The following is a 25319-nucleotide window of genomic DNA, read 5'->3' on the forward strand; positions in this document are numbered from 1 at the left end:
CTGTAAAAGGGATCTGTGTGATCCCATTGAAATGTAAACCTGGAAACCGGGCAAAAATGGAAGGTCCTTTTGACTAATTAAAAAGCAAATGGCTTGTCTCAAAGGGGGAGGGGTCTTTGGGGGAAGAGTACGTGATAACTTCAGACCTGATGTCGAGAGGCAGCCCCTGCTGTGTGCAAATGGCAGCTGGGAGCAACCCGCCCTGGCAGTCAGCAGAGCGCCCCCTAAAAAAAAGCCCACAACAAAAACACGCCACGGGCCAGGAGACCTGCAGAAATTCCCAATTCTAGTGCTGCACCCACCACCCACGGCCCCTACATCAGGAGGAAGGGAGGCTGATTCCGGAAGGCAAGAGCGTGGAGGGGTGGTAGGGAGACTGAACGATCACGGAAGGCAGAGACATAAAAATCACAGTATAGTACAGTTTGATGCAGTGCAGTCGGAAGCAATATTGAGAGAAGAAGGCAAAAAGGCTTTGGGCACGGAAGGTACCAGAGAGGGTGCATAATGAGAGAGGCGAGGCATCGTCGCAACTAGGACAGCAAAGAGGGAGCATAAGAGAAAGGCAGGGTATCAAGAATAACGAAGTGGGTAAAAGGAGAAGCAAGTACCATGGAGGGTGGTAGGAGTAGAGATGAGGGAGGGAAGGGCAGCCATAAGAGAAAGGCTGGGGCACCTAGGAAGTAGACAGAGTGAGCACGGGAGTGGAAGGCAGGGACACAGAGAGTTGCTGGTATGGACTTTGGAGAGGAAGGTAGGATTGGAGAGTGGCAAGGAGGAAGTGTAAGAGAAGGCAAGGGAGCAAGAAGTAAACATGTGGGAGGGGTGGGGGGAATGCACACTCGCACGCTAAGCAGAAAAAGGAAATTTAAAAAAGCACGCGAGTGGTGCATGCGCATTAGTGATCACGCTGGAAGTAAGGCAGATGGCGGATACACGCAAAAGCACGCAAGTCGTGCGCACACATTAGTGATCGTGCTGGAAGGCAGGTAGATGGCAGCTGCGCACGTGCACGCACGCGTAACCGTAACCTTGGGGCCAGCGAGGTCTGGCAGAACTTTGAAAGCCCCAATACTAAATGTCTCGCAGCGCATGCGCTGGCTCAGGTGAGACCTAAAAAAAGGGTCAGGCAGAGTAAATTGTTTGTATGAGACACATTTTGGTAGGACATACAAATTATAGTGGAGACGACATTACACATAATAAGTATTAAATAAAGAGGTGTAGTGTATATTGTGTTCAAGATGTTGACAGCGTTCGATTCTTACAAAAGATATAGGATCATCATCAGGACATTAACAATGATATGCCTGTATACATGTTGCCAGTAATAAATAAAACCATAGGCACAGCTCAATTTTTCACCACAAAATACAGAAAATGTAGAAGAACAAGATTAATTTACCCAAAAATACAGAAACAGGTAAGGAGAAGACGTAAATGAAAGACAGACAGATCTTGGCGAGATGTTTTCAACTTCAACTGGGTCCTCAAGAGAAAAGAAGGGTGTTAATTGCATCAAAAGCAGCCACCAACATTTTCAAAAACAAAGTCACTAGACAGCTCTGCAAATTGAAGATGGAATGCGCTGTGACCTGCAGGACAAGTTTGAAACCTGGCAAGGCCAACTCAAACCCCTCTCCTTTCAAAGTCAATATGCCAGATGCCCAAAATTAGAACTAGCCCCCATAGACCAAAATATATAGCACAGCCATCAACCAAAAATCAAGCAATTTGTACTGCTAGACTACCAGAGCATGTAGCAAATGTAGAAGAAACTAATGATTTCAAGCCTTTTGAATGCCTGATTCTTGTGCGAGAACACAATTCATATTGCACCAGTTCCCCACAACAGAAATCGTTGATGGTTGTAGACAGTTTATTTTTCAGCTGAGAACACAGTTCATATTGCTCCAGTTCCCCACAATGGAAACACATTAACATTTAGAGAACCCATGATGGAGAACTAGCATTATACCTTTTTGATGTAGTATGAATAATTAACAAGTTAATTATTACAGAGTCCACAGCTTAAGGTCTATAGATGTACTCAAATCACCATTCTTCCCTTATATAATCCTAAAAATCAAAAGAAAAATTGCTTTAATTAAGCAAATTTTTCTAAAAGCTGCTGAGGGCAAAAGCCTCATAGGAAGTAACGAGAATAAAATTAATCTTTTTTGGAGATTGACAACAGATTTTGATTATTACACTTATAGGTACCAGCATACTTGTAGAAGTCAGCATCCTCTGGTTACGTGCTTTGAAAGCAGAATGTTCTGTCTGCTGGAGGTATTCAAAGTGTCCAAACCCTTATGTGATGTTCCAAATACTAGGACCAATTGTTAAAGCAAATGTACACATGGTCGCCAGACAGCATATCCTTTCAAATGAATATACCACATCAGCTTTTCACCACAAATAAAAGCGAATATGGATTTGCTAGCCTCTGCAAATGTCAAACTGCACATTCGGCACACAGCACTAGTATTTTTACACATTTATATCAATCTGAAGCACTATTTCCTATGCGCTATGGCCTGGGCGATTTCTCACAATGAATCACTTTTAATGAACAGCGGGGACTAGGACAATCAAGAGAGTAGAAGTTAACAGCTACGACAGCAATACATCTTATAATTCTGAATACCTTTTTTGAATTGCTGATCAGCCGTATCTTGAACAAAAAAGTCTCTGTATGCACCAACAGTTTGTGTGCATTAACTTTAATGTAAGTGATTGGAATACCCTATTTTAGGGAAGTACTTAGGAAAGTGTCTGGTTAAAATATATACTTAAAAATCCCTACAAATTATAGAAGATAATTAACTAAGTCATTGTAATGGCACCTGCATATTTGGAATTCCCTTTGAGAACTCCTGCAGCATTATGTAGAACTCTCCAAGCTTCATGGGCCCATACAAGTAGCTGTCTTTTCAGATGAAGTAAACAGTTTTAATTACATTTCAAGTCATGATCATCCTCTGAAAATAGTTGAACATCAAAGGAGAACCTATAAACCCTCCCCTTCACAAACAGCCACAACAGCAGCCTTATTCCTTACATAAGTTGCAATGTAACGTCTAAAATTAGCCCTTTCTAAATGCATTGTTCAGCATGTAACAAACGGTGGTCGATTCACTGTTTAGAACATGCTCCCCTCTGCCCCTGCATTACAAGAAGGAACAGTCTGAACATTGCATCCACCCAGCCGGGTGCCCAGTGAGGGGAACTGACAGATGTAGGTCAGTGGTTGTAGTACTAAATTGGGATGAAAAATTGTATAACGCGAAGAGCACAACAATATGTGTTGTTGGATATGAATCAGAGTGAAAGCAGTTGTTGCTCGTTACGTTGGTGTCAAGCCCTCCGACCTGCGGGGGTAGGCATCTGGGTATTATTACTGTGGCCAGTACACGTCGATCTGTGTAGATCGAATGTGGAAAGCGATGTTCCTGATAGTGGTTGAATGCACGCGTGCGTACGCTACGAGTGAGAGGTAGAACCACATGTGTTTTTATTTTGACCAACGATGGAGCATCGCAGGGGCTAGCTGTCAAAAAGGAGACCGCATTATTCAGATATAGCAAAAACAGGGTGGGAGCCACCACACAGCCCTGACAAAAGCCCTTACAAATTGGAATGGGGTCTGAGAGCTGATCCTCATTGCCCCACTTTAATCTAGCATAGTTGTCCTTGTGTAAGTGGACAAGAATAGAAAGAATATTTGAGGGCATCCCCATGTCCACTAGCACTGCCACAGCGTTTGACAGGGTACAAGATCGAAGGCAGATCTCAGATCGACAAAAACCACGTATAAATAGATCCCTGATGAATAAAACCGTCTTCAAATAGTGTCAAAAAGCGAAAAACCTGATCTATGGTGTTGGTTTTCTCTCTAGATCCCGCTTGCGGCATGGAAAGTATGTTATTATCCTCAACCCAGTTGTATATTTTCCCCAATATCACCTGGCAGACACTTTTTCAATGGCGTTAATTAGATTTACCGGTCTAGAGTTTGTGGGCAAACTTATGTCTTCTTTTTTATATATTGGAACAACCTCAGCTCCTTTCCAGGAATCCAGGATGGGTGCACACCTTGCAATTGCATTTGACAGTGCTAATATATAGTTTGACCAGTTAGCCTTGTCACTGATGACGATGACTTCTGGAACGACAGCAGGTCCAGGAGCTTTGCGACATAGAATGGCATCTAGGGCAATTTTAACCTGGCAATTTTAACCTTGCTTACGTCAATTACTAGATCATCTGGTGGGAGCTCATGATTCATTAAGGCAAGACAATTGACATATTGCAAGTTGTTAGAATAAAATGCCTTAAAATTGTTGTACTATGCAAGTAGAGATTTGCTGGCTGCTCTGTTACCCCTGTGCCCCCCATGACACCAAGGCCCAAAGCTTTCAAGATTCTTTGTCAGTACAAGCACTAAGCATATCACGCATGTTAACACACAGGCCTCTCCAACTGCCGCATTTTCCTCCCCAACTCCCTCCCTTTCAGTGTACTTTGAATGACGTCTCGCATTTGCAAGCTTTTGAGCTATTGCCATTATAAATACCAATGCCTTTTATATATGTGTTGGTTTTCAAAACACATTAATAAAAGGTATTGTCATTTACAACGCCAATAGCTTAAACTCTCGCAAATGCGAGACCTAATGCATTGCAAATGCTTGATATTTTGGTACGTTGTAAAAAGTTCAACAGTTTGTCTCCAGGTTATATTTTTAAAAAACGCACTATTAAATGTTAATCGCCATTTTAATCAGTTGTCTTACGAATATGGTGCACTCATTAATTTCCTATAAAATACTTTAACTCTGTCCTTGTAGTCTTTTTACAAAGAAACACATTTTCGACATACATAGTTGGGGCGAACTTCAACATTTTCTCATCTGAGACAACTTTCCCTTACTCATGTTATCTCTCGAGGCAAAATAGAAATTTGCCTGCTGACGCACTCCATATAGGCCCTCATCACAGGCCTGGTGAAGCAATATCAATGGTGGTAGGAGGGAAAACACTGTTGTGCTAGATCAAAAGTGACCCATTGTTCCTGCACCCAAAGTAACTGAGTGCTGCAAAACAAAGCCTAGATTATTGGATGTGGGCAGGCACCTGTTAAATCTGCAGATACTTCTTGGGGGTGTGGGCCGAGTGAGGGGATGCAGGGGCTGTGGGCTGAGGTATAGCACCTCCTTTCATGTTGGCAGCATGCAATGCTCCCGCTGATGCACTAGGAAGTGCCCTGAGACTTAGTAAAACGCCACAGGAGTATAACCCATAGACCAGGTTGAGATCTGGGTGAGTACAAGGAAACTAACAACAATGTCTCAACCGGATTTAACGGAAATTAATATATAGGAATGCACAAGACATTACAGGAAGAGAACAAAAGAGGGAGATCCTTTCCTTTCCTTTTCCATACAGCACCCACAATCTTGGCTACCCGGTCCTTATGATCCTGATTCACTAGGACTGAAACGCCGTCAACCATTTTACCAGTGCAATTTATGGCACACATTCATCTTTTGTTCATGGAATTGTTCTAAATCTTGATAACATCAAGTTGCCGATCGCGAGCGTGGAAAATAAACCTCCCGGCGAGCTTCTCATCGCGGGGAGGTCAGGTTTCTCATTGCGAGTGGTCGCGTAGGCTCGCGACCGCTAGCGATGAGAAACTACCAGTCCGCGTTGAGAAAGCTGCCGCTCGAGTAAAAATCTACTCGAGCAGCAGTTAAAGACAGCTCGCACTGTGCAAGCTGCCGTTTTCAATGATTGCACAGTGCGGACAAGCATCCGGCACTGTGCAATCATCACGAACAGTGCACTACACTTTGTGTCTCAAAATCCTTCCGCAGATTATATGCATTTCGCTGATACCAGGCCAGTGTGTGCTAATGCTTGACAACTTTGTATTGGAACATTGCAGTTCGCCATGAACATTTAAAATTAGTACAGACTCAATACAGAAGCAGTATTTTGCTTTTGTAGAATATTGCACATGGTGCTGTAGAACTGCACTGCTCTGGTGTAATATTTCCCTGTATCAGTTCAGAACTCTCAATGACAGTTTATGTAATCTGGCCCGCGTTTTCTGATCCCACATGCTGGAAAGATGTGGATATGCGCCTAGTCCATACTCTCTGCCCCTTGCAGAATTGTGAGATTAAAATGAATATTGTTGGACTTGGCCCTTCTGGCAGGTTCACCCCTAAACTTTTTGCTTTGATATGTGACTTGGTGTTGGTTGTTTTTGGCTTTTGCGCATTTTCACTGTGTCCCAGTGGAAAGTGGTGCGCACGGTGAGTGCATGTTGTGAGATAGGCCTTCCCTCCCATAGGAATGCATGGGGAATGTATGTGTCCATGGTAGTTCCTGATGTGTGGGGAGTGCAGGGTCGAGTTTGGTATGTGCGGACTCGTGTGATTAAATGCTGCGCAATGATGTGTGCGGCGTTAATATGTCTATTGTGGAAGTGCCACTTCTAGAAGTTGGCATGTCTGTGGAATAAAGGTGCAGTGACTGTTTGGCTTGTGATTGGCTGGAGCCAGCTGGTGAGCCTGGCTCCAGGAGTCAGATGGGCCTGCCCCGGTGGTGAATAGGGAGATTGACAGCCAGATGGGTGGGAGGAGTGCACCTGGGACCTGAATAGGGCTGGGCTTTCCCCACACAATGCTGCCTCCGCCCCCTGTGGTGCGACTGTGACCCTAGCCTGACTAGTGAATGGGGAGAGGGGCTGAGCATAACAGAGTGCTCCAAAACCAGCTGCGACTGGTCTTCCCCCACCCTGCACCCTGAGACAAAGGGTTTCTGTGTATAAAAAGGGGCTGTGACCCCATACAAAATGTTCTTTTCCTGGATCCTATCTTGGAGGGGGCCTGCTGCTGCTGGGTGCCAGGAGGACCGCCACTAGGGACTGCCTCCCTGCCTGGAGGGCCCTGTGAGCTGGCCCCTGGGCCCAGCCTTTGCCCCCCCTTTTCCCCCCTAAGGACCTGGCCCCTGAACTTCGACCTGCAGCGCCTGGGAGCGCTTTAGTTTCCTTGCAGCACCTGGGGGCGCTGGATTGGCTTCAGGAGGTTGTCTGCAGCATCGCGCTGCTGAGAGAGAGAGAAAGGGCTTCCCCCCGTGCTTCATTTTCAGCGCAGGTGCCCACCCTGCGTCTTTGGGTATTGTTGACACCTTAATACGGGTGCTCACCCCGTTTCATTATTTATTTAATCGGGTGCCACCCCGCCCTCCTTGCCGCAGAATCGCCGACTTTCGTGAGGGAGCCTACCCCTCCTTTGTGGCCGATTCACTGCCGCCGGCCCGGGCCACCAAAAACAACGAAACTGGGAAGTCAGGCAGCCCTCCTCGAGACGGAGGCGGGGCCTGACCCGGAAGCAGGAAGAGGAGCGCGGCCGGAGCTTCCCCGGAAGAGGAGAAGCTCCCGCGTACCGCCGCGAGAGAGGAGGCGTGCTGCAGTGGCTGGCGGGGCTCCTGTGCTGAAAGGAGAGCCCCGCGCGCAGCCCGAGTCCACCCGGAAAGGCGAGGGGAGAGAAAGCTTCCCCGACAGCCACAGCACGGCTGGGAGCAGAGACGCCGCCACAGGAGCCCAGGTCAAGGCAGAAGTCCCGGTGAGTGGGGCTCCGTTGTTGCAGTTTTGGGGCATTGTTTTAGTTTTAGTTTAGAGCCTGCCAGGCTCCCACAAGGCTCCTGGGGGTATTGAGGCATTCTGACCCCCGAGGCTCCAACAAAGGGGGCATTTTGGTTTCCGAGTCCCCCGAGTGGGGACTCCAACGTTGGGGGCATTTCTTTTTGTTGCAGAGCGGCCCCGGGAGGCAGCGGGCCGCTCCCAAGTTAATCCGACATCCGGGGACAATTCTGTTTTAGAGCCCGAGAGGCTCCACCAGTTTGGGGCCATTTTGCATTTCGAGCCCCCGAGGCTCCCGGGCCCATAGTTGTTGCAGAGCCCAAGAGGCTCCGGGGGGGGGGGGCATTTGCTGATTACGAGTCCACCGAGAGGGACTCGAACAATTCCGGGGCATTTTAGAGGGTAGAGTGGCCCCGGTTGGCAGCGGGCCGCTCCCCCAGTGTGGAGGGAACATTTCTTTCGAGCCCACAAGGCTCCGGAGGCCCCAGTTGGTGTGTTCAGAGCCCACGAGGCTCCAACGTTGTTTTGGGCCCCATTGTTATTAAGAGCCCCAGAAGGAGAGTCAGGAGGCACGCTGGTGCCAGGCTCGCTGCCACAGCTGCCCAGCACTTAGTGGGCAGCTGCTACGTTTAGGCCCTTGCGAATCTTCTTTTTCTGCCTGCGCAGCCTGCCCTGACTTTGCTGGACACAGGGCGTTTCAGCCCCGGAGTAGTAGTAGTAGTAAAGCTTTTATTCGACAATTTGTCATTAAGCCATCACATAAAAAATACACACATAGTCATATGTTAAAATCTAACCAAAACATTCACAATACAAATAGGTGAAAAAAGTGCCATGTATACGAAACCCTAACCATCATCACAAATCAATTGCAATTTTTTGGGCAGTACATTATTTGTTCAAATACAATCTACCTTTCTTCCATATAATACAAGACCATGATAAAAGCAAGTTAATACAGTTATAAATAATCAGAAGATTAAAAATGCCAGATTTAAAAACACTAAAATTCTAGGTTTTCATTCCTATTTTCTTTCTAATCAAGCAGACATTAAGGAGGTACCTGCTCACTCCGAATGTTATCAGTCTAGTGGTTGAGGATCTAAGTATCCTCTCTGCCTCTTTGTGCGAACGTGTACCCAAATTATTACAAAGGGGTCTAATCCATTTCATGCGCTGTGATTTATACAACGGGCAAAAAAAGAGAATGTGAGCCTCGTCTTCTTTTTGATTTAAGTCACACAATTTGCAAAGGGGGTCGATTCTTTTGGAATTTCCCCAACGACAAGTATTGGCATTTATCTGTAAAACCCCATATCTATAATGTAGATATACGGTTTTGGCCAAGGGTGGTTCGACGACATCCATAAATTGTTCAAATAGAGGGGCATCCTTAAATTGCAGAAACTTGTGAGTTAGGGTACCAGTAGCACGTTCGTATACGTTAATATTCACATAGTTCCAATAAGCAGATTTTACAAGTTCCTTACAAGTTTCTAACGAGGTAATTGACGTATCCGGGGTGTTCCAGAAGTTTGAAAGGCCTATTTTTAAAAACCAAGTAGATATATGCTTCAACCACTTAATTGAATTAAAAATGTCCAGTTCCCTGATTTCCAGCAGGCCTGCTCTGTAGTCAACGAGTTCCGGGGTAGACCATATTCTTACCCAGTAAATCAATGGCCTCAACCAACACAAGTGGTCTGTGCATTTTAGATTAATGTCTATATAGACAGGCACTAGAGGCGTTCTTACTGATAATTTTAGTAAGCGTCTAAAAAACACATTCTCATCGGTTGAAAATTTTTGGTTTGAATAAGGCCCCCAAATCTCGGCCCCATACAAGGCTGCGGATTGCGATTTGGCTTTAAACACTTCAATCGCAGGAGTTATAGCTTTTGAAGTACTCCCTCCGTGAGTTTTTAAGATAGGGAGGGAGTAGTGCTTGAGTGTTAGCCTACTTTTTTCTATTTGATGTATCCAAGACATTTTGCTATCAAGTCTGATGCCCAGATAATCAAAAAATTCCACGTACTCCAATTTAGTGTTATTTAGAACCAGATTCTTTTTGAAGGTTTTAGGGGGGTTAATGGCCATATATTTGGTTTTAGATGAGTTGATTTCTAACCCCTTTAACTCGCAATAGCTATGAAATTGATTTATTAAATTTTGCAAGCCTTTCGGTGTTTGTGATATTAAAATGGTGTCATCCGCGAATAACAATGCTGTGATGGCCTCATTACCCAATTTAGGGGAATCATGTTTGCATTGTGCCAAGTATGGGGGGATATCATTTACAAAAAGTGAAAAAAGGGTCGGGGCAAGCACGCACCCTTGTCTTACACCCCGTTTCACTAGTATGGCTTGGGTAAGTTCGCCATTTCTTCCCCACCTTACTTTAGCAAAATTATCAGTATGAAGCTTTATAAGGTTAACCAGCAATTCATCAGGGACGCCCATCTTCATTAAAGTATCCCATAATAGGGAACGAGGGACAAGATCAAACGCTGAGCGTAGATCTACAAACGCTACGTATATGCTGGACTTCTTTAGTTGGATGTATTTCCAGCAGATACACATAAACCTGTACACCTGGTCCACAGTACTTGTCTTAACTCTAAAACCTGCTTGATATTTTGAGAGGATTTTAAATTCCTCTATCCAAATTAAAAGTCGATTTAAAATATGTCTGGCAAATTTTTTTTGTAAAATATCAATTAAACTAATTGGTCTGTAATTACATGGGTTATAGCGATCCCCTTTTTTGTAGATGGTAACTATTTCTGCCCCCTTCCATGATTCGGGGATCGGGGTTCCCAACAAGATGGAATTACACAAAAGATTTATGTAGGGGCACCATACATCAATATTGTGAGTAAATAAGTCCCCGGGTAATTTGTCCGGGCCTGGTGCCTTGCCCGCCTTGATCGCTTTTATAGCACCCAATGTTTCCTCCATGCTAAATTTAAGTGGATTGGTACACTGGGGAATCAATCCAAAATAGTTGTACTCTGCGGTCACCTCAGCCGAATCATATAATTTTACAAAATGATCAAACCAAGTTTTTTCATCTAGGAATAAATCCCTATTGGAGCTACCTGTTTTGTTATTTTTAGCTATCAGGCTCCAAAAGGTACATTGGTCATGTTTCCTAGAAGCATTTAAAAGATCCTCCCAGATTGAATCATCCCATTCCCTTTTTGCATTATAAAGGAGTCTTTTGTATTCATGTCTGTACTCTCTAACCCTCAACTGGTCCTTGGTTTTCACGGCAATAATTAAATTATTTTTGGCTAAGCGACACTGTTTGTTAAACCAAGGTGTCTCTAATTCCAGCTGCCGTCTTACATTATATTTTTTATCTTTACAACAAGTTTTACTCAGAAGGGGGATTAGTGACTCTACTAAGTGGCAATGCATTTTGAGAACGTCATGAGATCCCAGCCTCGCGTTATCATATAGGGGGATGATATCTGAGAAGGTATTATAAATACCCACAAGCGTATCTTCTTTTCCTAGGATATATGGCCACTTTATTGCTTTCCTATTATTAGAGACGGTAACCTCAGCCACCTCCCTGCTAAGTTCGGGCTCGTTACTTGATGTAGAATATAATTTCGATGACATCCCCAATTGCAAGGGAAAATGGTCACTCTCTGGTCTAATCACGACCTTGAAGTTTGACAGCAGATACCATAGGTTGATTGTAATCAGCATAAAATCAATCAATGATCTGGACGACCCTTTACTGTATGTAAAATTAGCTGGCTTATCAGAAGCTAAGTGCCCATTGCATGCCCTTAGATTGTTAGATACAGTCAGTTCATAGATCTGCATAGCTGCCACTGTACTTTTTATAGATTTCACACTGTCTAAGAGAGGGATATCGTTAGCCCTGTCTTCATTTTCTACCAAATTTTCCAGCCCACATACGGGCTCGAATTGACAGTTGAAATCCCCGCCTATGATTATTTTGGAGTCAGGCTCTAAGTTACACAGATATAAACTAAGCTGCTCTACAACCATTGATTCTTTATTTCGAGGATTTGGTCTGTTGTAAATTTAATCAAGTAAACATCTCCCATGTCTTTCGTAGCTATCTTGACCCCAAGCAAATCATTAGAGGCAAAATACAAGGGTGAAATCACAACGTTCAGGGATATCCTTATCCAAATTAATAGACCACCTGAGGGTCGACCTCTTACTGATGCAATTGCTCCACAATGAAACACCTTGTAACCAAGCCTATGTACCATGTTGATTGCCCAAGTTTCTTGAATGAGAATGATATCATGCTCCTCCAAGAAAGAACTCCAATTCCTGTCTCGGAGATTCCTTGACAACCCCGCAATGTTCCATGACAAGATTTTTGTATCACAATTTAAGTTGCATTGTACTGGGTTGCCAGGATCATTAATACATAGATTTGGATTTTCCCCTTCCTTGGAGACCTCCAAGGGCTCGTTCCCATTTACCAAATCTAGGGCCTCATTATTTGCCGAATCTCGGGCTTCATTATTTGACACCAACAACATATCTTGATCTTCAATAGTACAAAGATCAGCTGAGGCCCTCCCTTGACAGTCAACCAAGATAGTATTTGGTGATTTCTCAGCCCTTATTAATTCTGCTGTCTTAGTTACCAATGGCGATACACGGGTCCGTGCGTTCAATGATGCATGTAATTCCTGTGGATGCACTCTAGTCATACGGGAAAGGGTTCCACTTGTTCCATAGTCTTTTATTTGTCAATGGCCCAACCATGACCAGTTTTTGTCCATGTCCATATTATGTGGATTTGTTAAGCCAGCAGGAGTTGGGGGATCAAAGAATGAGAATCTATTGTCATTTGTGAGCCCTAGCTTAGGTGGTACTCTGTTATCTTGAATCCATTGCATTGGATAGAAATAACTTAGATCGCAGGTTCCAATTTTTAAATTACCTCTTCTTGGTTGTTGGCTGTAAACAAGCTGTGCAACTGAGGGGTCTTTGAAATTCACTAGGATGCAATCCCCTTCAATGTCTTTCGGCCTAGTACCCAACCAACTGACTCTTCGCACTTGGATAACCTGACAGTTAACAGTATAAGGTAAAGGTCTGTTTTCTCTCAACCAGTATACGGTCTTGTTTTTTAATTCGTCATACGATTCTCTTCTATTAGGTTTCAAAGGGAGGACGCCGGTGAGCACTACCACGTATGGTTGGCACCCTGGTGGAAGATGTGCGTTAGGGATCTTCTTCGGCACGGAATTGTCTATATTGTAATCAGATGCTTAAATATTGTTGGTATTGCCACTGGTAGAATTAGAGACTATGTTTCCTGTTCCATCCGTGGATTTTAAAGGTGCAGTTTTTTGAGAGGTGATGATATTGATTACCTGGTTAACTTTACGCGGTGCAGGCTTTGGAGGAGCAACCAATTGTGTTCCTCCTCTGTTTAAGTGCACTTTGGGAAGTTCCACACATGGTCCTACCGGTACAGATTTAGGCCTACTTTGGTCCATAGTTTTGTCTTTCCTAGATGGATGAGTTTGTTGCACTGGTTTAGAGGTCGTTGTACTTAATTCCGTTATTACGGTGTCTGTTCCAATCTTGGAATGAAGTTTGATCAGTGATTTTAGGGCAAAAAAATTATCCAAGGAGGTTTGCTCAAATTTGTCCAGCCGCTTCGTGAGCACTGCCAGTTTTTCGACTACCGGTTGCAATAAGGTAGTCATAAGAAGTTGGATCTGGTCAGTCAACAGATTAGCTGCTGGTGGATCTTCAAGGCTGTTTACTGATTCAATGACTGGGGCAGGACTATCAGGAGTTGTTAATAATTGATCACCCTCTCGTTGCTCTCTTGGTTCAGCCCCAGTGTCCGTAGAATCAGTGACTTGGGATTTACAATACATTCCCCCATTCATATAGTTTTTTCGGATTCTCTTTAGGGCCTTTAATCTGTAGGCTTTGCGTGGGGTAACTAGCCTTTTCCTTTTTGCAGCAACCCTACTAGATTTTGAAGGGGGGGATTGTAAGGCATCCACTGGTGGAGTATCATGTATCGTTATTAAAGGAAAAGCCAGTGGATCGGGGACCATGGTTGGAAGACAGTGACTGATGTTAGTGTCACCTGCGGTTTTATTTGTGGGTGCTGGGTCAGAGGTGATCTCAAGAATATCAGTATCTAATCTCTGATCGACGACGCAAGGTTGCAGGTCACTGGAAATGACATTGGTTTGATTTCCCAGTGGAACCGTGTCTGTTGGGGATTTGGCCTGCGCCAATGACCCCAAGGAAGAACGCTTGTTAGCCAAATACTCTCGTGATAGGAATCCTAAACCAGGGGTGACTCACGTTATTGGTTCTTCACATCTTGTGATTTGGTCTGTGAGTGCCACTGTCATCGTACCCTTGTACTATTGATGAGGTTACTTTGAGTAGAGGATCACTTTTGGATCCCTTAGTAGACCCCTAAGTTTGTAGTTGATCGTTGATTTCCACGGGGGATAATACTTAGGCTTGGTCTATAAACATCCCTCTAGCCCTGCAAGATAGTGTGTTTTTCCATGATAATAATGTTTGTCAGTAGTGCGGTCCCTGAGTGAATGCTTGCCTGCGTGTGGAAAAAGTAAGACGGTGTATCCGCTAGTCTCAACTTGGTGTACCACTGTTAGTGAGGGCTAATGCCGGGCCAGAACACCTATAAGCAGGGCACTTCTTTTTGGCTGTTTAGTTTACGGTACCCCTGTTATGTTTCCTCGGAGTGAGCGGCCTATATTTGGTGTAGGAAGCTGCATTTCTTGACTACCTCTATGTGCGCGTTTCATGTTTTGTATCGGCGATAACATAATTAGAAAGCAAATAAATACAGCCTTTTTACAACATCAATAAGGCATTGCTGTTTTCCACTGAGGTCGGAAGATGGATTCTAACATAGAATCAGATACCTCTCGCAAACTGTCTAAAATAAGGCAATGCAGACATGTTATAGGAAGGCGAGAGATGCGAATCCACAGAGGATCTGTGTCCATCGACTGAAGTTCAAAATAATATAGGACCGTCACTGCTTTGCTGCTGAGTTAGTCTCACATTAGAGAAGTCAAATTTAGTGGTGCTGCAGAGCTCAATGTCAACCGGGAGCTGTCCCGCAGTGCTGTTTGTTGTTGAACCCTGTCTTAACAATCGAGTGGTCACCGGTCACGTGCCTTTGCTCTGAGCTGAGTTTCACACCGGGGCGAGCACAAGCCTTGCAGATCTCAGGCTGTCTCACGCGCAAGCAGTCACATTTCTTGTCTCTGAGCTCAGTCGCATCTCTCACGCTAAATAATGTATTTGTCCAGGCAGCCAGCCTGAAAGAATGAGTGTGTTTTATTTTCTCACGCCATCTCTAAATGTTCGATTCACTGTGACTGTAGACAAATTCTGCTCTCTGCTGGCCGGCTGCTGGTGGCTCCATGCCTCACCTGGGCATTCCTTGAAATCCAGGGCTGCACAATGCACTTCAAACCGTTTTCAAAGAAAAGGGCAGGTTGTTGTTTTTAAAGAGCCTTCCTGGCCTGACACCTTATGTGTATTGAACAAATGTAAATTTCACAATGGACTCGGCTGTGACAGTGTTCTCCCTGCTCATCAAGGCAAGAATGTCATCCTCTAGTCCAGCATAGTTTACAGCCCACTCTCTGTGCTTTGTTTATTTATGGCTTGACAATTGGCTTGCAGTCTACATTAACCAGTTTGATGAAAGCAGGGTATTCCAAATGTAGGCCATATAATTCAAGCCATTTGTCAGGACATAAACAAAAACACAGGGCCTGGTAACAGATTGAGGGGATGGAATCAAGGCCACACTGGCCATACTCGGCATCAGGACTTTCCCTTGTGAGGCTGGAAGAGGGGAGGCCAGTTTTGTAGCACTGTAGTTTTAAACGCACTGCAAAGTTCCCTGTATATTCAACAGTTTTCAGGCAACAATAAAAATGCCAATATAACTCTGATGATTAATGTGCCTCCTGGAGAGAGATCGAAGTTTTGTATAATGGCAGTTTTGACTCATCTAAGGTAGCACAGAGTGTTAATATGCCTGCTGCAAAGAACGTGTAATATGCAGAACACAGAACATTATTCCCCACTTTAACAATTGCTACATTAACCTTCTTGCTTTCTCAAATATGCTTTAAAATATACAATTTGCTCATTATTTTCCAACATTTCTTTGGGGGGAGAAGCCCCCCCCCCCACATACACAAACAAACCCTCCTTATAACGGTCAGGCTCCCTCGCTAGGCTTGATCGCTGCTGGGCACTCACCCTGAACATTTACGCCCCCACCACTTTCAAATGTCACCAGCCACCACTGCCTGACTGAAGAGCGCCACATCAGGAAACATATGGTTAGAACTGCTAGCACCAAATGTCTGCTATTTCTTGGGCACTATTTGCATATTGAAATCAAAACAAAATGAAAATAACATGCCTTTTTCTCTCTTTCTAGAATTGTGCCAAGAGGCATCATGTGGAGAGGTTTGCCTGCTCGCTTCTGCAGCTCTTGCCAATATTACATTCTTTGACACAATGGCTTGTGAAATGCTTCTTCAGTTGAATGCAATGAAAACTCTGTTATCAGCTTGTTCAGACAAACAAAGGGTGGATACTCCATATTCCAGAGATCAGGTAACATGTGCAAACACTTTGTAACTTGTATTCCAGTATATGGATAGAAATATCTAACACTGACAGTGTTACAATATAGTGTACCTATTTGTTATATCTATATTATTTAGGACAAACAATGAAGGGTGTTCTACCTGTGAACTACCTCCCTATCCTCCCTACCCCCGGTTGTTTGCCCGTAAACCAGCAAACCTCAGACTGGTACGCCGGGCTCTGTTTTCAACATCATCTAGCTTTAATTGGAGGTCTTCCAGCTCCTCTTGCAGTCTTGAGCAGACTCCTTCCTGTTTTTTACACAAGTATCCTCCAAGGTAGATGCCTTCCGTTCCTCCTGGGTCATTCGAGAGGCAAGTTTTTATATATTTTTATTAATCTGCTTGAGCTGTTAATTAGTTTTCTGATGAGCACTTTCTTGGAATAGCTAAATTTCATGAAGTTCACTTAGCGTTATCTCAAAAGCAGTAGGCTGTGAAGAGCTTGGTGCTAGGACTGCATGGCTTCCCGGTTGGTTCAAACCCCTGGTCGTTGAGGATTCTTTTTCCAATACTGCGAGCAACTCTGCACCACCCTGCAGATCTGTCTTTACTAGAATCTGGTCTGCTCCACTCTCCTTTTGTCCTCCCTTTGAACTCCCCAGCGTGAACAACAGGTGATGCAGTTTTCCTTAGCCAGCTAATAGATCTTCCAGCAGGCTATTTACCCGAGATGTAAGCTTAACATATTTCTAATACATCAACATTCCTATCGTTATCTGCACATGTATATACATTACTTTCTGCGTGTCCCTGCTAGTGCCTACGGCAAGGTCAATGACTGGCAGCCCCAGATCCCAGTAAAACAACAAAAGACTCCACTGGAGTAGGCCTGCGTAGGGGGTACAGTTTATCGGACGGATATTTTCCCCCGGCCTCCCCTATGCCCTGAGCTTTAACTCCATAATGGGGGCTGCAATTCCGCATATTTGTGCCCTACGTGTGCGAGGGTGGCCACAGGCCTACTGGAAAGAGTGACTCCCCTGGCCCCCGCACCCGACAGCCTACTGACCAGCTGTCACTGCCCCTGGAGTTGTAAACGCTGCGTAGGGGTCCAGCTTACTGGACGGATATTTCCCCCGGGCCCCTCCAACGCTGTGATCCTTAACGCAATAAAGTGGCGCTGCCATTCTGCATCCATGCGCCCTTGTGGCAGCCTACTCAATGTGAGACTCTCTGTTTCCCCCTCGGGGGGCTTCCCCAATTTGATAACTGGTGATGCCCGCTACGAACCGAAACTATGCTCACCAATCATGACCTGACCAAGGACATCAAACTAAAAATACGACAATATTACCTGCAACAAACATACAATCTACTGACACCTTTAATACACATTACCATAGCATCAACACCTAACTTTACATTACACATTACCTGTAACTTAAAAAGACATATACTGACATTTTTATTACACATTACTATATCATCAACACATAACTGTACGTTCAACATTACCTGTAACTGAAAACAACAATATACTGACACTTTTATTACACATTACCATAACATCAACAAATAACTTCACCTTACACATTACCTATAACTCAAACGACATATGGTGACACTTTTAATAAACATAACCATAGCATCAACACATAACTATACGGTACACATTACCTGTAACTGGTAACGACATATACTGACACTTTATTACAAAATACCAAACTCATCAATAATCACCATTTTTTCTTAACCCTGTCCCACGTGATATCTGCAACCAAATTTAAGAAAACAAAGCCAGACACCTATGACTGCAGCACTCATATGAACTGCCTGCCTTAGGGGATGGTGAGTGGGGAAAAACAAGTTACGGGCCCTTTTTTGGCCCGGACCCGTATGCTGGGGGAGCAAGTGAACAAGAGACTGTTCCCGCTCCCCTCGCCCCCTTTTATAAAAAGAGGGGGCACAGGGCAGACCGGTCTAAACCGGCCTGCCCCAACATCTATGGGTCACGCTGAAACGGAAGCACTAAAGTGCTTCCGGTACGCGCTCCCACGGGCATAGCCATTAGTTGTTCGGGGGAGGCGGGGGCCCCGTGTCAGAGGGCGCATCGACCCCCCACCACCTCCTCTGAGCCTCGGGGACTGTCGCGACCACCATAATGGCGGCCCGCACTAGGCCGCGTTAGGCCTTGCCCAATTATAGCTAGTATGGGGAGGAGAGGATCTATGTCGTTACTACGCATGCTTTTACAACGCATGCCTTTACCACGCAACTTTTACAACGCAAGTTGTTACAACGACTTGCGTTGGGGGGCACTGGATAGTGAATAGTATAATTTACTATTCCAACTCCAGTCCCCGTGGATAGTAGGGAAGGTTTTGGATAGTAAATTAAACTATTCCCTATCCTACAGCGCCCCCCCAGCGCAAGTCGTTGTAAGGACTTGCGTTGTAAAAGTTGCGTGGTAAAGGTAGTGCGTGGTAAAAGTTTTGTTGTAAACGCTGTTTACCGGGAGGAGATGGCTTCCGGACTTAAAGAGGATTCCATTATCTCGCTTATATCCTGTGGTCGCTCATGTCAGAACGTGTTAGAGGAGGATGCCTTTTGCGTTGCCATCTGTGACCGTACTTTGCTGCTCTGTGCTTTCCCCTGGTGATTACATCCCCTCTCTCCTTTACAGTTTTTGCTAAAGGTGTGAGTTTTTGTTGAGGGATCTCTTGAGGTGCGTTTCATTGGAGCGGCAGGTGATCTGCACAAAAGTAGTCAAAGACTGACAGGGGGACGCCTGAGTCATTACAAGAAAGCTTATGCTGCACAGACTGCTTCCGCAACTCCTCTGCTATTCCTCAACCTAAGAATGGGACCTACAGCCCCACCTCAGGCTGCTTCAACCCCCTCCTTCTTTGGTTTCCTTAATCTTCATGCCGAACTTACACCCCCTGACTTCCTTCTCCTTTTAAATCCCAAGAGGGGCTGTCCACTTTACACTGTACACCGTGGGTTCATCACAGCACATGCTGGCCCCCTTGTGCTCTCCTCTGGAAGGGACAACCGTCTGAATGAGCTCTCTCAGACAGCATGCGTAGTGCTGCTCACTTAGTGCCTCATTGTTCCTTCCCCAAAGATGTCCGAGGTTAGAGTTGCCCCTTTGCACCCTGTGCCCTTGGATTGTGTAGCCAAAGGGCTGACAAGCTTTTAAACCACACATGGAAAATCCACTGGCAATCCCATGTGTGATGCAGTAATGGTACTGTTTTGTATTTCTATTCTATTAGGTTTTGCACACTGTGTCAAAAAAATTAGGCATAATATATGGAAACACTCTCTCTGCATAGGTGCGGGTATATATTTACCTGGAGTAATGACCCACTTTTTGTTATGGGAAACGGGACATAGTTTTACCAGGTTTTGCCACATCATTCTCCCTTTCTCAATGGCTTAATTTGCTCCATTTATTGAGTGTTCTATGGAACTCTTCAATTGCATTTCTGTTGTCTGCACAACGTGTTGCTTAGTTTGCATTGTTCTGATAATACTGTGTCTGTGCAAATGTGTACATTGTTTCTTATGCCCTTGATCACGTTGATTAGCACTAATTCAAGGTTTATGAAGTCATTATATGAATGTTTGTAAGAAGCAGTATGGAAGATGGTGTGAGGATGGTGTACATTTAGTCATGGTCCTTCTCTGCCTTTTTCTTTGTCTCTCGTAATATATCCACTGGTGTTTCCTTTGTACATACAATGTATTACCACAACGTCTGGCATTCAACACCTGTCACTTCTTAGCCTATTTCTTATGCTAAGGAATCATCCAAGGTTTTTGGGACCAGTGTTCTTGTGGAAGGAGAGTTGGCAGAAGAAGTAGTATTGCTAGGTTGGACTACAGCAGCTTTAGAAGATATGGACTGGCTTAAGTTATTAATAGTTCCTTTTATATTCCCATATAAGGCTCAAAGCCTAATTTTCAAACTAGCTGCTATCAAGGAATGCGCATTATCGCTTGACTCTGTTTCCCTTGTTACAGGCAACTCCTATAATCCAAACCACCAAATCAGAAGTTGCTTTTCATGCAGTCAATTTTCCTAGGTTAGGAAGGTTACAATTCTGTTTTGGGGTAAGGTCCCTTAGCTGACTTTTCCAATAAAGCAGTAAAAAGCATATTTTGTCTTTATACTATCTGTCTTGCATTCTTTGTGGGGAAGTTTTGCCAAGTTCTCTCATCCTGTAGCCATTCTGTTCTGCACTGATCACTCTTATGACAATGTGTTCTTATTATTTTTATGGCACAGACTGGCTACTACCTACCGATGGGTTTACCACTGTTGTTCGCACCAATGCCCAGGGACACCAAAATATTGATTCTCACATCAAAGTTCCATGCTCTTCTCATTTTTACCATCATGGATTCTGTTTTCAAAAACAATTGTATCTGCAATGGTAGGGCAAACAAAAGGTTGAGCAGGCCTAACGGTGTTGCTGAGCAATAAACAAATGCCCTAGTCTTCACCTTTGTTCATTGCTGCTCACCATGACTGTAATCCTCCTTACAGCCTCAGTACCCCCTGGTTGCCACCATACATGTTAAACCCCTTTTTTGTTAGTAAATTGACAACGAGTACTTTGCTCCTCTGAGCTGCTTCCACATCTGTATATTTCCCAATTTGGTTTCAGAATATTCACTTCTGCTTTATGGTGGCACTGGCCCTAAAAGTAACCCTGGGCAAAGCACTACGCTACGCTCGCGTAGCTGGCGAAGTTTACGCTTCTTCGCATTACGCGAACTGCACGTCGCATAGTGCAAACACGCATAGCGTAGCATAGTGCATCGGTCATTTTTTTCTTGCTCGTGGTCCTCAACGTCAAGTTGGCGACTGCGAGCAAGCAAAATGACATCCTGGCGAAACTTTTTCCTCGTTCGCGATCAGCAAAATCAAGTTGCCAATCGCGAGCGTGGAAAATAAATCTCCCGGCGAGATTCTCAATGCCGGGAGGTCAGGTTTCTCATTGCGAGTGGTCCCCTATGCTTGCGACCGCTCGCGATGAGAAACTACCAGCCCACGTTGAGAAACCTGCAGCTCGAGTAAAAATCTACTCGAGTGGCAGAAAACTACAGCTCGCACTGTGCAAGATGCCGTTATCAATGATTGCACAGTGTTGGATGCTTGTCCGCACTGTGCAATCATTGAAAACGGCATCTTGCACAGTGCAAACAGGTTACTATGCAGTTCGCGTAGTGCTACGCGTAGTTTGCATAGTGCGAAGTGCTCTTCGTGTAGCTACGCGTAGCGCTACTTTGCAAACTACGCCCAGCCCTACCTAAGAGAGCTGCATATTCTCATGGCTCTCTCTCTCAAAATTGGGGTATCCAGTTTTATGTTATTTGAATTATCCATTTTTCACAGCTTAGGTTGGTACTCTGCTCTGAAAATTACTGGAGTTCCTGTTAGGAGCATGAGTCAGTGTTCATCAGGTACCTAGTGTGTAATCTCTAAATTATCATAGAACACTGATGAAATCCTGTAATGTATCTGCCAACCATTGTATATGTTGCACTATTATCTTTCAACCTTCAGCCATTTTGAAAATGTTTAAATACATATAGCCAAATACCATAGAAAACCACATGGGATCCAAAATATTTTTTCATGCAGAGGTATATCATTCTTCACTATTAGTGTCTAATGCTAGAATATGCCGATCTCCATACAATCTTCCTCTCTGCTTGCTCCTTACTGTTGGTGGTTTGTAGTACTTTGTTGTTCCCCTGACAATTACAATGACCCACATACTGCAGGAAAAGGTGCATCTGGAGTACTTAAGTCCAAAATTAGCTTTGACTCTGCCATCTTTCAATGGCTTGATGAGGCTTTTCTTACTTCTTCTCAATTGTTTTTATTTCTGTGTCTTCACTGTTAATGCCCATAGTAATTTTGGGAACTGTGCTGCTAGATCAACATGCAGCCCTTGTTTGCTTGGTAATGCCACCTTTCCAGGTGCTTTTCATTAATGCACTCTAGTTACAACTTTCCTGTGTTAGTCAGTGCTTGGTCCATTCCTCAAATTTTGTTGGCGATCCCACCACACCATAACAAATTAGGTGTGTAAGATATGGCCATTGCTATTATAATGCAGAGGATGAGACACTTAATCATATATAAACAGAAACGTATTCCACGTCCTATGAGCAAGTCTTGCTTACATTGAAGGGGAAAAATTCCATTTTTTAAAAGCATGTATATAGATGTCACCAAAGCTTTAAACTAGCCAAAGGATTCAAAACAGCCTAATGCCCTTGCAGCTCAACCATCATTGAACACGATTGCAAGAGGAGACTTAACCCCTTCACCGCGGGGCTAATTGCCCCGCGGTGCGGGGGGAGGAGGGCCGTGATGAGCTCAGCTTGTCACGCTGCACGGTTTCGCTGTGTAATCACCACGACCGTTTCTGTAGAACGCTCAGCACAGCAGGGGAATTATCCCAGCGTGGGAGCGCTGCGGCGGTCTTGACGAGCTCAGCTCATCATGAGCACAGCGCCACCATGCCTCATGATGAGCTGAGCTCATCATGAGCACGCACGGTGTTAACAATATCTGCTTGTAATATCTACTGTGCAATAGGACAATTAATCAATATTTGACATAGTCACATTATCAGAATTACATCTCTAACAGTTAATATCTGGTGATAATTTCAGTTTGCACTAAAACAGGAAGGAACTCCTACCATGCTTAGCCTATCTCTCCATACTGGCCCAAAGGGATCACCCTATTGTATTAAAAGGGCACTCATCCACTGGGATTCCAAGTGGCATGCTTCATCATAAAGTCCTCGCCAAGAACCCAAGTGTACCTGGACGGGCTCAATCTTGGTAGCCAAGGGAGCTCTTTGGTGATTGGATGGGTTTCTAGATTTTAAAATAGTCTAGGGTGTCATGAGGGTTAATTTTATTTTCAAAGGGCATCCTGACGGAGTTAAAAACGGGTGGGGGGTGAACTAATGGAATTAATATCCTCTGTATTCCTGGGTCAACCTGTTTTAGCCATCACACTAATGCCTCACCAGTCTAGTTAGCTTTCATCAGGACCTCACAAGGATCCCGGTAGTATCCCATTTGTATGCATTCAGTTGTGAAACTTACATTCACCATACTCAAACATGCCATACATACTGACCTATTTGGTCTCTATATTCACATTTCTTTAGTAGCATCCTATTTGGAGCTCCATGAGGGTAAAGAGGCAGGTGGATCTTGCAGTCAAACTTTCATCAAAGGTATCTTCCTGCCTGTAAACCTATTTGGTGTCTGCTACCCCCTCTCACGCCCTCGTTCTTGGCATGCAGGATTATTTCTGTTTGGACATTTTCCTGGCCCCATCTGCAAATATAGGATACTGTAAAAGAGGTGACGGTGTTAAGAGTTATGAGTTAATGATATAGGGCATAAGGTATAGGGTATAGGAGTTAAGGGTATGCGCTTAGGGTATAGGGATAAAGGTGTGGGGCTAATGGTTCCAGGTATAGGGGTAGGAGTTGATTGTATATTGTTTGGGGTTAAGGGTATACGGATTATGGGGCTAAAGGTTTAGGGAGGCTATGGAGTTAAATATACAGGTTTGGGTGTAGGGCCTGGGGTTATTGGAACAGGATTAAGAGTTTGTAATATAGGGTTAAGGATTGGGGTTAACAGCATTAAATGTATAAGTTTAAGAGTTCATGCAGTGCAGGAACTTGTGTTCATTCACTAAGGGAGGAGGCACAGGGTGTCCTGTAGGCACCACTTTTTTTCCTTTCCTCCAATGTTTACATGGAGGAGGAACTGCCATGTAAACCCTGGAATAGGGAAACTCGTAATACGCATGGCGGTACCATGGCAGCTCCGCCAAGCATATTGCGGCCTCTAACTACCATGCCACCTTCAGGGAATGGCAGTTCCCGGGCAGTGGTCTTGGGGCCTTTTGACTGCCCAGCTCATAATGGTGTGGTGGTGTCTGGATCCGTAACCTCCGTGCAACCACAATCGCTACACTCATAACTGGCCATATACTGTAGCACCACAATTGTACAAACATCTGAACATTTAAAATGTCCAGAGCACACTGCAATGTTACTATACAAATTCAGTGGAAAACAGCGAATAATAACACAAATTGTCACTAAGATAAAAAAATGGTGTCTTTCAAAACAAAAATATTTATTTTGTATAATGTTAATGCTCTGAACTGCACATAAAATGTATATGGCACAATTAAATGTTATACCTAATTGCTGATATTGTAATATCAGGCTCCATATTTATTTATTTATTATCAAACTAATGAGATTATCGATTGAAAATAATTGCAATTTGGATATTTGGTGAGGAAATAGAAAACAATGATTTCTCAATCTTTCTTTAAGTTAGAGCCAGTCACACACTGCAGTTAAAACAGGATGGATGTACCAAAATAATACCTATATTACAATGTCGCCAGATCACAAAGCCTTGATTAGTACTTGCCCTAGTACCACAGCAGTTAATGTCAACTTGATGCTTCATTTTGTTTCGAGAAACTCAGAAACGAATCAGTCCCTCTACGGACTTCTTAGGGGCCTCAACAAAGCAGATATGTTGACTGGCATGTCAATGGCACACACCTTTATTAATAAGATATTGTAGACTTTCTCCTGGAAAAAATTAAAGGTAAGCTTCAGTGTATTGAGCTCTGGATGATCCCCTATTCATTTAAAAACTCAAAAATGAACACGGCAAAGAAAGTGACAGGAAGCAGCTTTGCCTTTATTTGCTGACATTTTACAGTTTTGCAAAGATTGGCCATTGCCAGTCATCTGAAGCCTCCAATTAAGCTGTAGTTTAACTGAAAAGGTGCTCTAGATTTTAAACAGTTGGAGAGTCATTATGGCCTAGACGTTTATGTATGGACAGCAACATGTGGGGGACAGTTAGACAAATATAACAAAATTGCAAGAGCTGCTTACATAAATTGCTCAAAAATTGTTACTGCTTACATTTGCTTGAGAACCTCTCTTTTTA

General features: G+C 44.1%; 1 protein-coding gene across 1 annotated transcript in view; it reads left to right on the plus strand.

Annotated features, from left to right (window-relative positions):
- INSC (INSC spindle orientation adaptor protein) overlaps positions 1-25319 on the plus strand; it is a 1419009-nt gene that overhangs the window by 1266573 nt on the left and 127117 nt on the right. The window contains exon 10 of the mRNA XM_078681025.1: positions 16130-16308. Coding sequence (XP_078537151.1) covers positions 16130-16308 — 179 coding nt within the window. The remainder of the gene's footprint in view (positions 1-16129; positions 16309-25319) is intronic.

The sequence above is a fragment of the Lissotriton helveticus genome, chromosome 3_1 (assembly GCF_964261635.1).
Source record: "Lissotriton helveticus chromosome 3_1, aLisHel1.1, whole genome shotgun sequence".
NCBI lineage: Eukaryota > Metazoa > Chordata > Amphibia > Caudata > Salamandridae > Lissotriton > Lissotriton helveticus.